General features: G+C 41.4%; 1 protein-coding gene across 3 annotated transcripts in view; it reads left to right on the top strand.

Annotated features, from left to right (window-relative positions):
• ADAMTS6 (ADAM metallopeptidase with thrombospondin type 1 motif 6) overlaps positions 1-13,787 on the top strand; it is a 308,640-nt gene that overhangs the window by 97,645 nt on the left and 197,208 nt on the right. For all 3 annotated transcript variants that reach the window (XR_012782832.1, XM_075541085.1, XM_075541084.1), the window contains exon 8: positions 12,851-12,894. Coding sequence is in view for 2 of the 3 variants with exons in the window: in XM_075541085.1 (XP_075397200.1) it covers positions 12,851-12,894 (44 nt within the window). In the remaining variant the exon portion in view is untranslated. The remainder of the gene's footprint in view (positions 1-12,850; positions 12,895-13,787) is intronic.

Genomic DNA, 13,787 nt, shown 5'->3' with positions numbered 1-13,787 from the left:
TTTCCCTTGTCCATGGGTTTGTTAACACCACTTCCTTACCCCCCCTACCCCCCCACCCCAAGTCCCCCCAGAACTGTCGGTCCCGTTGTCTATTTTGTTCTTATACGTCAGAGTTGATAAATTTAGAATCTACTAGCACTAGCCTAGCCTAATTGACATAAGAAAAGAAAAGCCAACAGAGTGATATTTACAGATTCAGGGCTTAAGATTTCAACACATATTTCTGAGGAACGCAATACAATCCGGAGAAGACACTAGCTCCCAGAGTAACCCCTTAAAGAAGAAAACCCATGGCCTACAAAAGGGAGAAATTAGAACATATGACAAGAATACAAAAACAAAGCACAGATCATATAATTATGCAGAATATTAATGCTTTTCTTCGTCTAACAAAAGGACAGGCTGACACCACATGTATGTATAAATGCTCCACTCTCAAAATCCAGCTGAATGTATATGATGCTGAAGAACTCAAACTCCATTCCACTTCCAATCAGCACTGCCATTACCGTTGAAGAATGCTGTACCTTAAATAAGTGTAATATTGCATTGCACGGTGGAATATCTGGGCCACTTATCATGGCAGAGGAAATCTACCCCATAGGTTTCTCAGACTATAATCTTAATGAGAGAAGATGGCCAGGCCTTCTTTCTCTCAGAGTGACTAGTGCATTTGATTCACTGACGCTTCAATCCTAGAATGAAACAACAACAACCACCAAAGAACCAACCTATTTTTCTTCCTACTCCACACAGAGTTTTGTGAGGTCAAAATCAGGAAACTTCTATGGCAACTCTTAACATTTTATACACCTTTTATGTATTTTGAGTAGTTTCTTTAATGTTAATAATGTTTGAGGCCAACACATAAATTACTACTGTGATCCGCATTATAAAATGTAGCTATATACCAATCAGGTAAGATGCATCCAATCATATAAAATCTAAGGAAGTACCCCCAGTAGCAACTCTCTGTATATTTGGACAAGAATCTAGACCAGTGTGGTCAATTCATACATAGTGAGTGAGAAAAAATAATTCCTATGGTGGAAACAGGTAAGCCAGATCATTGAAAGTCTTGTAAACCAGGTGTTCTAATGGTTGTAAGCAATCGTCTTACGGCTTCTCATCCCGCTCCCAGTCCATTAGCCACAGTTGTCATCACCTGTGATGGCCGTGCTAATTGGAAGCGGAATGAAGACAGAACTCCTGTTTCATGTATATTCCACTGGACTTAGAAAGAGGATCATAACACATTCATGTCTGTGATAGCACGTGTCGATGGATTTTTATCTGATGATCTGTGCCTTCATGTTAATATGGAATCAGCCAGTTTAATTTAGCTTTTGGCATTTTATCTGACAGTTCCACATGTAAGATCATTATAAAACTTTTGGGAAGTTAATTTATCAGTAAGCTTATTCAAACTGATCTAAATTAATGGCAGAATGGAAGGCTTAGTAGAATAAGATTACTCAAGTAGATATAATCCATTGTGCTTTTCCAAGATTTTCTGAGAAAGAAGCACGTCTGTGTATTAGGAAAACTTTACCTTTTTGACTCATTACAAAATTATGAGAGCAATGTGAGTTATCATACCTTGTCTTGTAATATAGTCAGTGTTAGGTTGGAGTATGGAGATGGTGGTGCAGATTGAAGAAGACTTTTAAAGCAGATCTTTGTCAGGGAACTGTGAATCTTGGCACTTAACCTTTCTTGTAGATTAAAAATCAAACTCACTGCCATCAAGTCAATGCTGACTCATAGTGACCCTCTGTGGGTTTCTGAGACTGTAACTCTGTGGGTTGATGAGAGTAGAAAGCCCAGTCTTTCTTCCATGGAGCTGCCAGTGGTGTCGAACTGCCCATCATGAGGAGCACATCCCAACGAGTAACCACCAGGGCTTCTATGATGATTCAGTGTTTTGATATTTTTAATAGCTTCCTGGCAATTGAAGTTGACTAGAAATGCAGTAAGTAGCATTTATTTCTTGTATCACAAGTATTGGGCTAAGACAACGGCAAATTGAAATACTGATTAGAAATTAGCATAATGACACCCAGCAGGGGACACACCTAAAACCGAACCCACAAGAAAGGAATGACGGCTCAATCGCCCCAGAGTCAGTAACTGACCATATTGAATAAAGTTGCAAAATCTCTAAGTAGTGAAGGCAAACAGTGATTAGCTTAGTTAACAATGGAGTGTTGTGGTTAAAGCAGGCGCAACACTGGCCACACACGTGGGAATGAAGGACGTAGGAAACTTGAGATTATTTTTCCATTGAATTTGCCACTGGTCAGACCTCTACCAGAGCATTGTTTCTCGTCCGGGCTCTCCCACGACAGAAGGACACGGAGAACTTGGAGGAAGCTCAGAGGAGGACCGCAGAGATGATTAAAGGGTGGAAAATGAAACCTACAAGAAAAAATTGAAAGTAGCAAGGATTATTATTCCAGAGAAGAGAAGATTTAGAGGTATTTAATTTATGCATAAAGGATGGAGACCAGATGTTCTCAATCTTCAGTGAAGGTCAAATAAAAAGAAATCCACTTAACCTGAAACATGAAGCATTGAGGGTAGATAGGAGGAAAAATTTTACACTTAGAATGTAAGAATCAGCGACTAAGGGACACGGTAAACTCTTTAGTGACATTTAAGATCTCTGTGGATAACATGAAGCTGCCTGAAAGGCATTTGAGGCATTCATCATTGTAGAGTTTATTAGGTAAAGTTGCATTTTTTAAACACTTTTTTTGTTTCTTCCTGGTTGGGGAAAATTGCCAGTTGATTTGGAAATTTTGAGTTAGAATCAGTCTTTATGAAAAATATGTCTAGTTGACTTTATCAGCTACTGCAATTTGAGTTACAAATCAATTCTGTTCTGGGGACGCCTCCCCCGAAGGCCGGTCCTCAGGCTGCCCCCTCCGCCTGCCCGGCTTCAAGGACGAGGGCTGACCCTGTGTGACCCACAGAACAAGTTGGAAGCGACAGTGCACGATGAAGCTCAAGGCTAGGCCTTCAAAGTCACTGCAGCACCTGGCGTGGTGTCTTGGTTCTCGTGCTCTGAGGGGAAAACAAGAGGATACTCAAGCAGCAACCCAGCGTCTTCACACGATGACCAGCAGCCAGCAACCAACTTGCCAGCCCCGCCCCGGGAGTCACTTTGAAAGTGGCCGCTTGCCGCCACAGTCAAGCTTTCCGATGATTGTAGTCCCAGCTGATAGGTGACTGCAACTACATCCAAGTCAGAACTACCCAGCTGAGCCCTGCCTAAATCCCTGACTAGCAGGACCTGTGCTAGAAAATAAATGCTTACTCCTTAAGCCACTAAAAAAATAAATCAATTCTGTTCTAAGAATGACGTATGATCTTTCATTAAATCAGGATAGTTAATATGACCTCAAGTCTTTTTTAGACCACATATTCTTTTAATCAGCTCACACTTTAGAAGACAAATGATACTTGTTGTTTGTGTCTCATTTGGCTTGATGGTAAACATGAATTAAAGGAAAAGGATTATATTGAATTTAACTTTTATGCATGCATTTATTAAAACAGAACAGGGCGGCCGTGCTTTCCTGGTGTTTCCCCCTAAGAAAACCCCTTCAATATGCCTTCTTTGAAAAATGAACTGGGCTTTCAAAATCAATGCTGTTGGAGTAGTTTGCTTGGCCATGGATAAATTATTTATCTTTGTAAATCAACTACCAAAACACCGACTAGAAGAACTAGACTCCAGGCTGGTTGTGGCCAGATTTCAAAGACACGTATGCTAACAATAGAGCAATTCTTCTCTTTATTGGGCAATGGTGAACATGTATATTCTTCTTTTTCCTTTCTTGATTTAAATAGCTTCCTGGGTTTTGAGTTTTTTTGAGGAAGAAGACAAAATAAGCTGTGTCCTTTATTTTAAATCAAAGAGCTGTTGTGGTCTACCATGTTCTATAAAACTAAGAAGAGGCTGTAGTGAATATTTCAATAGAAAAAAATTCAACGTAGTGAAGTTATTTGTAGAAAATGCTCATCTGTTATGAATAACATACAAATATATGGACCGATTTTACTTATTTGTCAAGCATTCCCATTATATGCTCATGTCCATTCCCACTATATATTTTCTTACGTCTATAAGAAGTTGTACCCCCCACCCCCAGAAGAGGAATTCCTAAGCAAAAAGCACATGAAGTGTTTTGCTTTTTAGAACACCAACTTTGTTCCTTCATTTTACCCATTTTTGTTCTAGGTGATCTTATTCATGCAACTACAGGACAGCCTTAGGACCATTGCACACACTCCTTTCAAGAGGCATGTTTGTTCCATTAAAATGTCTCTCAGGGTAATACTTATTAGCTTGGTGCATTTAGTTTACTCTAAAATGTGGCCCTTAACCTTGGAGACTCAAACATCTGATTCTTGTCAAAGCCAGACTCACAATGAACGGATTTCCATGAAACCAAAATACCATACTCATTAATTTACAATGAAAAATATAGCTGGCAATAGACTAGCATATACAAACTATCATAATCAGTGCTTACTTTTTTCTTACAGTTAAGCTACATGACAAGCTTAATCATAATCTGAAGAGATTTTAATAACGCTACAATGAAATGTTAATATCTGAGAGACCCGCAAAGCCGTCACATTCATTATTTTTGTTTTTATTTTTCTTATTTCCTTCATTTTTTTTTAAGAAGGCAATTGTTACATCTCCTAAATCGCAGGGACAGGATGAAGAGACTTCAAAAGTTTCATGGAAAAATAGAATGGAAAAAAATTAAAAATTGTTCCAATGAACTTTTGGGAGCCTTCTTGCTTTGGGGAAGGGGCTCTGGCGCCATTGTGGTTGCGCATGGGGCTGCTAATCGCAAAGTTAGTAGTTCAAATCTGGGAGAAAGACATGACTTTCTCCTCTGTTAAAGAGTTGCAAACAACTTGGAAACTCACAAGGGCAGTTCGACCCTGTCCTGTAGGGTCTCTCTGAGTCGGCATCAACTCCACAGCAGTGATCTTGGTTTGCATTTGGGAAGAAGGTGAGGCTCATGTAAGTAACACATTTATTTATTTTCACAAGAGAAAAGCTTGTAGTTAGCTCAAAGATCGTTTGTTGGCCCTTAGGAGTGTTTTCCAGTCCAGTCTGTTGGGGCACCACACCCTGGCCCCAAAGTCCACTTTCAGCATTCCCTGGGGACCTTGACACTCCATTCCCTTGTTGTTCCGCTGCACTCCCCCAGTGATTTGCCTCGGTGTGGTGGGATCAGGTCAGGTGCAGTTCCCACACTGTGTCTCCGGTGCTGTCCCCTGTATCGCCCTAAGTCACTGAGGGGCATCATTTCTCATAGTAGGGCCAGCCATGTTGTTCTCTCTGTGGACTGGCTGCTCTACTCAGGAACATCATCCTCACGGCCTGGTGGGCCAGGCTGTGTTCCACTGTCTCCTCCTGCCCCTTCATCTGCTCCCGTGTGCTCCGATCAGATATGTCTATCTCCCGGAGCTGCAGAGTCAATGTCGTCCTTTGGAACAAATTCTTTTCGGGGGAGGGGCAGGAATCCACTTAATTTATGGTGCTGGGGCCAGCCTCCCAGACCTCTCCACTGGCTCCCTCCTCCAAGCCGGGATATTGCATTCACACCTTGGGGCACTGGGTTGAAGTCTGGTCCAAGTAACACATTTAAAGCAACAATGTGAACTGCATGAATTGTTTCTATGTAAGAGGAAGTATGCATTCGAACGGAGCTTAAAGTCTAGAGCTTTGAGGTAGAGCTGGGAAGAAGGTATTGTATGAAGAAGATGTTGTATTGGCTAGAGTAGAAGACATATGTAGGGAGAAGTAGAGATAAGCCTAGAAAGGGGATTGAAAGTAGACTATCAGAGGTCTTGAACTCCAAGCTATTGAGTTTAGACTTGAGCACTCAATTGAATTTGGAGTGGGCGAATGTTTTTGGAATAATAAGCTATGTGTAGTGGGGCTTCAAAGAGTTCACAGAGAAGTGTCATTTTTTAGTTACATTTTTTTACACAAATGTATTTTCTCCTTTCATAGCCATAGAGTTGATCCTGACTCATAGGGTATTTTTTTTATTGAAATAAGAGGTAATTCAGGATAACAGTGGAAAGTTATAAATAGGGTCCAATGGAAACAATGGGTACAGCTTCATGGAGAGAAGATTTTTTGGTTCTTGATGATTGACTAGATTGAAGAATGAAGGGACGTGACAAACTGGATGACCAAAATGACCAATATTCAAGCTAATAAATTGTACTTTTAGCGGTGAAAACACTTTCTCTCTCTATTGTGAATTGAGTGAAGTCTTACAGATCAGATAATCAGTTTTGCTTTCAACAATTCACACTTTGTTTCACTCAAATTAAACCTTTCCTGAGTTTAGAAGTGTTTCTTAGCCATTTAGGATGAAGGATTATGCCATTCTTATTCATGCTTATCCGCACCATGATACACGACACATTCTAAATAAATGTTTTTTGAAAATGGACATTTTAAAACCAATTATATGAATGAACTATTAGCTAATAAAATTTACAAGAATTTTTATGTATTCTACTTACCCTATATTCTGTGTACATTAAAAAAATCTGTTTTCCCTGAAAAAACGCATCTATTCAGTTGTGTTTTGATAACAACTATTGTCAAGGGTATCGGAAAATTGGCTTATTGACGTATAAGCTGACACACGTTTTCTGAGGGTGATACTTCTGTAAGCATCAAACAGCTACTGAGTGCCTGTGGTGGTGGTTGGGTAGAATGACTAGGGAAAGAATGTGCAGTCTTGTCACTCAAATATAAAAATATGAGTTTTCTGAGAGTTATAAAGGGAAATTTTAGGGTGCTCTCAGAGTATTTATTAGGGGAACATTTCCAGGCAGGGAACATTTGTTTGAAGAAATCTATTGGCTACGGATCCGAAAGGTTAATAGGAATAATCCAACAAAGATGGTAGCAGTGAATAGAAAATGTCCCGGGTAGAGGAAAGCGTGAGGTCAAACTTCATAAAAATAAAAGGACACCGTAAGGGGAACCAAAGGAAGTCTGATCTTGGTTAGCGCGAGGGACAGAAGGTTGGAGAAGTGGGCAGGGGCTAGGACATGGCAAAACGAATGAGAGTTCTTCCACTTGCTTTATTTATTTCCTCAGTAAGTACCTTTCCCAAGATATGGAATGTCATCTCAGATAAAGAGATATGGATATTATCAAAGGGACAATCTGTGAAATGAGCTCGTGAACCTAGCCTATTTATTTAAAGTAGCTTTATAAATGTTTTCATACAGAGCATGCATTCTTGCCGACATGGACTTAAAGTAATTTTCCTTTCCATTACTTTATTACAATTGTCTGCATAATTACAGTCCTTTGTATGATGCTGCTGCCTTGAAATCTCAGAACAAAGGGAGCAGAGCTGTGCCACTCTCACTTGGCGTTCCCTGCCACATTTAAGGGAACCAAATGCGACAGCTCAACACACAGGGCATTGTGTTTACAAGTGAGTCTGTGACTCAGTGTTGAACAAATGACACTCAAAGTCTTTCAATTTATTCCATTTTCCAAACCAAATCGTTAAAAGAAACCCTTCTTTACCATGGCTTTTCCCTCTCCTTAAGAATGGAGTATAGTTCTGTGGAAAGGTTTGGAGAACCCAGCACCTGTAACAAGCCAATGGCACTGTAGGGCGAGCGTTGGCCGGTTACTTGCACGTGGCAGTTCAAAACCTGTGGCCACACTGCAAGGGAAAGATGAGGCTGTCTGCATCCGTAAAGCCTGGAAACCGTACACAGTGTCACTATGAGTCGGAATTGACTTGAAGGCAGTGGGTTTGGGTTTGGTTTTGGTTGGAAGATAGTGCTGGAAGTGGAACCATTAGGCCCGAGGCTGTGTGTAAATTTCTGAAGATTTTATTTCTTAGGTTTTTTTTTTTTTCATTTGGAAGGATACCTTTGTTAATTTCCTATGAAGAGATAGCAAAAGAAGTGATCTGCTAGTGGTAAGGGGCTGCTTTTCCATCCACGTCTCTCAATTGTGAACCCAGAGAACCTTTATTGGACAGGTTGCAGCATTTTCCTCACTTCTCAGAACTCCCATGGCCTACGTTACCAAGGCTAGAGTTTAAGCTGGAGGTCTAGCTTCGGGGGCTCCTTTCACATCGGGATTTAGAACAGAAGAGGTTTCACACAGTGGAGACTCCTTAGTGAAAAAAGGTGCGGAGAGTGGGGAACTTCTAGTCCCCATTCTCTCCATCACTCAATTTGTACTTTCTCAAGTCCTAAAAGAACACCAACTATGTGTTTGAGATAAAAGCAAGACGCCCTGCCTTCGTTGAATGTGTTTCAGGTGTGGAGAAGAGTAAAGCAAAGGTAGAGTGTCAGAGACAAGTTGACAGGCTACAGCGAATGAGAAGCACAGCGAAAATGGGAAGGCTAGAGAAAGGAGGAGAAGCAGTGTGAAGTGTGTGGGAATTATTATTGAAAAATGAGGTTCAAAAAGAAGACGTAAGAAGACTGATGGATAAATCAAGGGCATGAAATCAACGGGCTCAAACTTGGCCTACTTTGAGAAGCTATGGTTTTAGTGAAGCACTCCACGAAGGAAATGGATTCTTAATGTTCTTTTCATCTGTCGAAATGTAGAGCTGAAACAAAGTGAACAGTCTGGGAGACGGCAGAGAATTGGGGATTTATATATGAAAAAGCAGGAATCTAGAAGTGGGATTTTAAATAGGGGATTAAAAATCCCTCAACCATCATGTTAAGATGCATACAATGTAGAAGACTAGGAAGTTTATAAATTGGGAAAATAACGGGTGCAGTGAAATTTCCTGGTGTGGCTCTTCTACCCACAGGCAGAGTATCTAAACAAGACAGCCAGTCTTCTCTAACTTAGGGAACCCAAACCAGACCACGTCCTTTGTCTTCAAGGAGTTCCTGACTGATAGTGACCCTGTGAAGCAGAGGAAAATGGCCTTGTGGCGTTTCCAAGCTTGTCATCTCTATGGAAGGAGACGGTCTCAACTCTCTTCCATGGAGCAGCTGTTGGTTTGAACTGCAGATCTTTCTGGCTTGTAGGCTGGCCTTTAAATGCCATGCTCCAGGGTTTGTAGTCAAGGGACAGACTTCCTGTCTTCTAGATGGAGTGCCCCTGAACTATGTTGGCCAATGGCAAAGAGTAGAGTGGCCCCTTGGGGTTTCTGAGGATGCAAACCATTCACAGCAGACTGCTGCAGCTGCGGGGTTCCAAATGCTGAGCTGGTGGTTAGCACCCAACCTACAATGCACCGCACTCCTCAGGCTCTTCGGTGGCCTATGCTATAGGCACTTCTGTACGTATGGTAGACTACTTGAACAATTCGATAAATAAGACCTCTGGGCATTCTATAAATAGAATTTCCTTAACCCAAGATTCTTTGCCCCACTTTATTGATTAATGGTGTTAGCCTTTATGAAGTTTTGAACAATTGTAACTGAATGAAATCATATTCCTTACTAGTATACCATAGAAGGTGTAGTAAAAATGGGGAGAGGAAATGAAAAGTGTGGAATAGTGAGAGGAAGTGAGAAAGGACTACTTTTGACTGGAAAAACAAGTTATATTTGCCTGTGATTTTCAAACTTACTGTTTAACCTCTTTCCTAAAAGGATCTGGGAAAATGCCATGGCTTGTGGAACCTTTAAAAATAGATATCTAAAATAGTTTTCACCACACGTTTAAGTAGCTACGTAAAGTACAGTAGCCACCATAAGTATTGCATATTATGCTCAAATGAATTTGCCAAAACCTTAGAGCTACACACTTTGCTAGAGTGATTACTCATGAAAAATATTCATCATTTAATCTAGTTGACCAAATTGATCCTCATTGCCAAACTACTCAGCTTGGTTAGACTTAGCATCCGTAAACAAAAAGGCTGATGTAATTTTTTTTTTCACTGCTGAAAGGGGTTTAATGAACATCAGTTTGGATGTAACACAGGGCAGCAGAGCTGAGCACAGAAGGCTGGGTTAGTTTTAAGGAGACGTGCCCGCAGGCCTTGGGGGCTGTTGGTTGGTGAAGACTCTCAGGGCTGCATCAGTCTGGCTCTCCAGCACTTCCATTGTTTTCCCTGTAGGTCTCAGGCCATCTCCCTTCTTTTCTCCGACTCAGTCGCCAGCTCATGTGCCCGGATGGCCTCGACCAATTTCTTCCTTGCTTTCACTACTTCCTGAGTCTGTCTCTTGACATCATCACAGGTGATCTCTTGTCCTTGGATGAGGGGATGATACAGCCCCACCCCGGGGATAATCTGCAGCATATTTGATGAGTTCTCACTAGTGGGTGAGGGCCGAGTGCATGATCCTGTATCAGCAACATGGCCCAGGGATTCCTCTGAACACGCCTGTGCAGTTGATTTCAATAGATCTGTGAATTTCAGAGTAGGGAACAGCACCTCCTCACTGCTTCTGGCCTGGAGCTTCTGCAGCCTCTTGAGGGCACATATCTGCTGGGGTTTCCTCAGCATCTCCTCCCCCTGCCTGCATCGGACCTCATTGCCAGGGGGAGAGGTGATTTTTGTGACAGGTTTCTGGAATAGACAGCTGGTCCTCCTTTAGGGGGGGCAGATGCACGTTGCACTCGGACTTTGGAGTTGTGGTCATGTTTTTTCCTTCTGCGAAATCCGGTCCATCATATTTCTTTTGTGGATCCCCAGCAAGGACCGGTTCTGAGAACAGGTTGTTGGAATTTTATCCATGGTTACAGAGCTGTTCTGACAGAAGTCCCAGGTCCACAAGTATATGGTAGTTTCCCGGTTCACAGGCCGCAGAAGGTATCAAATCCCGAGGTAGGCAGGCAGGCGATGGGGCAGGCTGCTGGGTCAGGTCTGAAGTGCCAGAGCAGAGAGCCTGACGCAAAACTGGCTGATATAGTTTTTTAGATCAAATAAATATGTGCATATGCTCCTTCATGACAATCACCTCACGCTCAAATTCTAATTCTATATGTAGAATGAGACATATAGTAGATAGGCCTATAGATAAATAGGGAGATTTATAAACAATCAAAGAAATGGATAGAAAAGCATAATTTCTTCTTCCTTTTCCCCCCTTTTGCTTGGTGCCTACAGGATTATCCTCTGGCACATGATTAGAAAGATCAACTTTAGGAGAAGGTACATTTGGAAGTTAAGGCTCTAGAAATAGATTTCTCTTGAAACATCTGTATCTGCATTGCAGTAGAGTCTACAGTTACATTCTTTTGTAGCCTACAGTAGGTGTTGTGACTATGTAAGAACATTGGCACAATGTACTATGATCTCAAGAGAAATAGCTCGTTAGACTTAGAATATACTTTCGGTGCTCTGGTGAGGAAACCAGTTGTTAGTTGCCGTGGGAGTCCCAGCTCATGGTGCTTCCATGCTTAATAGGATAAAAAGCTGCCCTGTTTGAGCCATCCCCCATTGACTGTTGTGATGCCTAAGGTTTTCACTGGCTAATTCTGGAAAGTAGATCACCAGGCCTTTCTTCCTAGTCTATTTCCCCACTGCACCTGTTAAGCGTCATACCAACATGAAAGCTTCCCTGACAAATGGGTGGTGGCTCCCCATGAGGTGTGCTTGCCGGGATTCATATGCCAGCGTTCTCTATCTTCCATTCCAATGTGTTCCAGAGAGTTAAATCCACTGACTTAATAATTTTAAGAGGAGGAAGAGAAAGGATGTGTCATGAGATAAAGGTTATACAAGAGGACAAGGAAGTCTCTGTCCTCACATGTAAAATAAATAGGATGAAGAAAACATGAATTACAAAAAAACAGGCAGAGGGAATCTCCAAGGATTCGATGAGTTACAGTAGTATGTCTGGTTGTAACATTTGTTTTTAGAAAGCGAATTTTGGTCTTTTGATTAGTGAATAAGAATTACTACCTCCTTGAAGCACTATTGACAACTATAATTGATACACAACCACACTCCAATTGTGCGATCATTTGTGAAATTTCACTTTGCAGCTGTGGAGCTTTTTGTTTCTAACATAAAACACGAGCAAATAAAGCATCTTAGTCTGAAAACATATTTCATTCTGGATACTTTTAGTTTCAGAGATCAGTTCTCAAGGGCATCATTTTAAAAATGCCTAAAATACACACTTGTATCAATACTGATTTATCATTATACAGTACACATAAAATATGCAAACTTCCTTCGTGAGCACTATCTTTTGTATTAAGCTATGATGCTGTACAGCAGTAGGAGTCAGACAAACATTAGGAAAGCTTTCTGTTGAGGAATTTAGCCATTCGGTGCGTCTCTGAAATATGGGATCTTAATTTGATTCCCATGGCTGTATGAAGCCCTGGTTTATGATGACGATGGTGATTATAGAACAAGAACCCATGCGTGAGTTGAAGGAACTCTAGAGTGCGTGTAGCCCAGAAGCACCCACTAGTATCTGTGGCTGTAACAGATAGTCCAGTAGGTCCAAAAGACGCTGGGAAGAAAAAGCCATTCACGAGTGTTGTTGTTGAAGCAGTAGTCCTCGGCACACAGCTATGGCAGCTTCAAAACAATATGGTGGATGGTTCTACGGAACTTGTGATTACGAAGTGCGCCCTACCCTTTCTCTCCGCCTGGCAGGTGTCCCCCTGGCTTGCAGCCAGAGACAGTGAGTCCAGTGCCGCAGCCCGTGTTGTTCTCTCCCCTCCCCACTCAAGTGCTGAAAAGGCGAGCTCTCCAGCTGGCTGCTCAGAACTGCCCTGACTGTGGTCTGACAGCCAGAGCCCCAAGAAAGACGTGTGATGAAGATGCAACAGTGTTGTACAAATTTGACCACGTGACAAATGCCATCTCTCTTTCTTTCTCCTCCATAGATATGATATCTGCACTTATAAAAATAAGCCCTGCGGAACCCTGGGTAAGTTTTTTTTTATATCAAAGAAGAAGCCATTAGAGTGACCATTTGGACTGATGGCATTGGCTCTTTGAAATTAGTCATGTTCCTTTCTGGCACATATGATGTCGCCTACATGAATTGTAGAGCCTAAACCCATCACTGTATCATTTATTTGGAAATAAGCATATATTATGTTAAGTGTATATTATTCATGGGTGCTTTCTCTGGAAAGTGTAACAATGAAGCAGTAATTATAATTATAACTCAAAGATGACCACTCCAACTCTCTAGTTCTCTAGCATATTTTCAAAACTATAGAGTTGAAAAGCCAATGAAAGCAGCTTAGGCAAAGCAGATTGCTGTATATGCTCTTTCTCAGAGGATGGAGCAAACTACCCCACAGGGTCTCCAAGAATCTAATCTTCACAGGAGCTGACTGCCCCATCTTTCTCCCAGAAGAGTGACTTGTGGATTCAAGTAATTGACCTTTTGGTTGGCAGCCAAGTGCTTAAACCACAGCACCACCAGGGTCCTTAGGAAAGGAACTGAGTGGAAGGCATCAAGAACATACTTTTTGGGGGTTACAATTGTGTGGAAAGAATATCTCCCATGAATTTAGATACTTGTGGCACCAAACAATAACAGCAACAAAAGGTGATGTCATAAAATATTAAAACCAGGGTATTCTAAACATTTAAAATCATATTTATAACTGCAAGTACAAATGGGGAACACAATAGTTTTCCTGTGGAGACGATCCTAGTGGAGCATGTAGTTAGTAAAAGAAACAGGTACTTTTCTTATCCATGGTAGATTCTTCGTGCCACAGGCCTTTTATAGACTCAGAAGTTAAGATGAATTTTTGAATTTCTTTATGATGCATCTTGGTTTTCTTGTCTACAAAGTCAATGTTA

This window comes from Tenrec ecaudatus, chromosome 2 (assembly GCF_050624435.1).
Source record: "Tenrec ecaudatus isolate mTenEca1 chromosome 2, mTenEca1.hap1, whole genome shotgun sequence".
In the NCBI taxonomy this organism is placed as follows: Eukaryota; Metazoa; Chordata; class Mammalia; order Afrosoricida; family Tenrecidae; genus Tenrec; species Tenrec ecaudatus.
The sequence above is the reverse complement of the archived record's forward strand: the minus strand, read 5'-3'. Positions and strand labels throughout refer to the sequence as shown.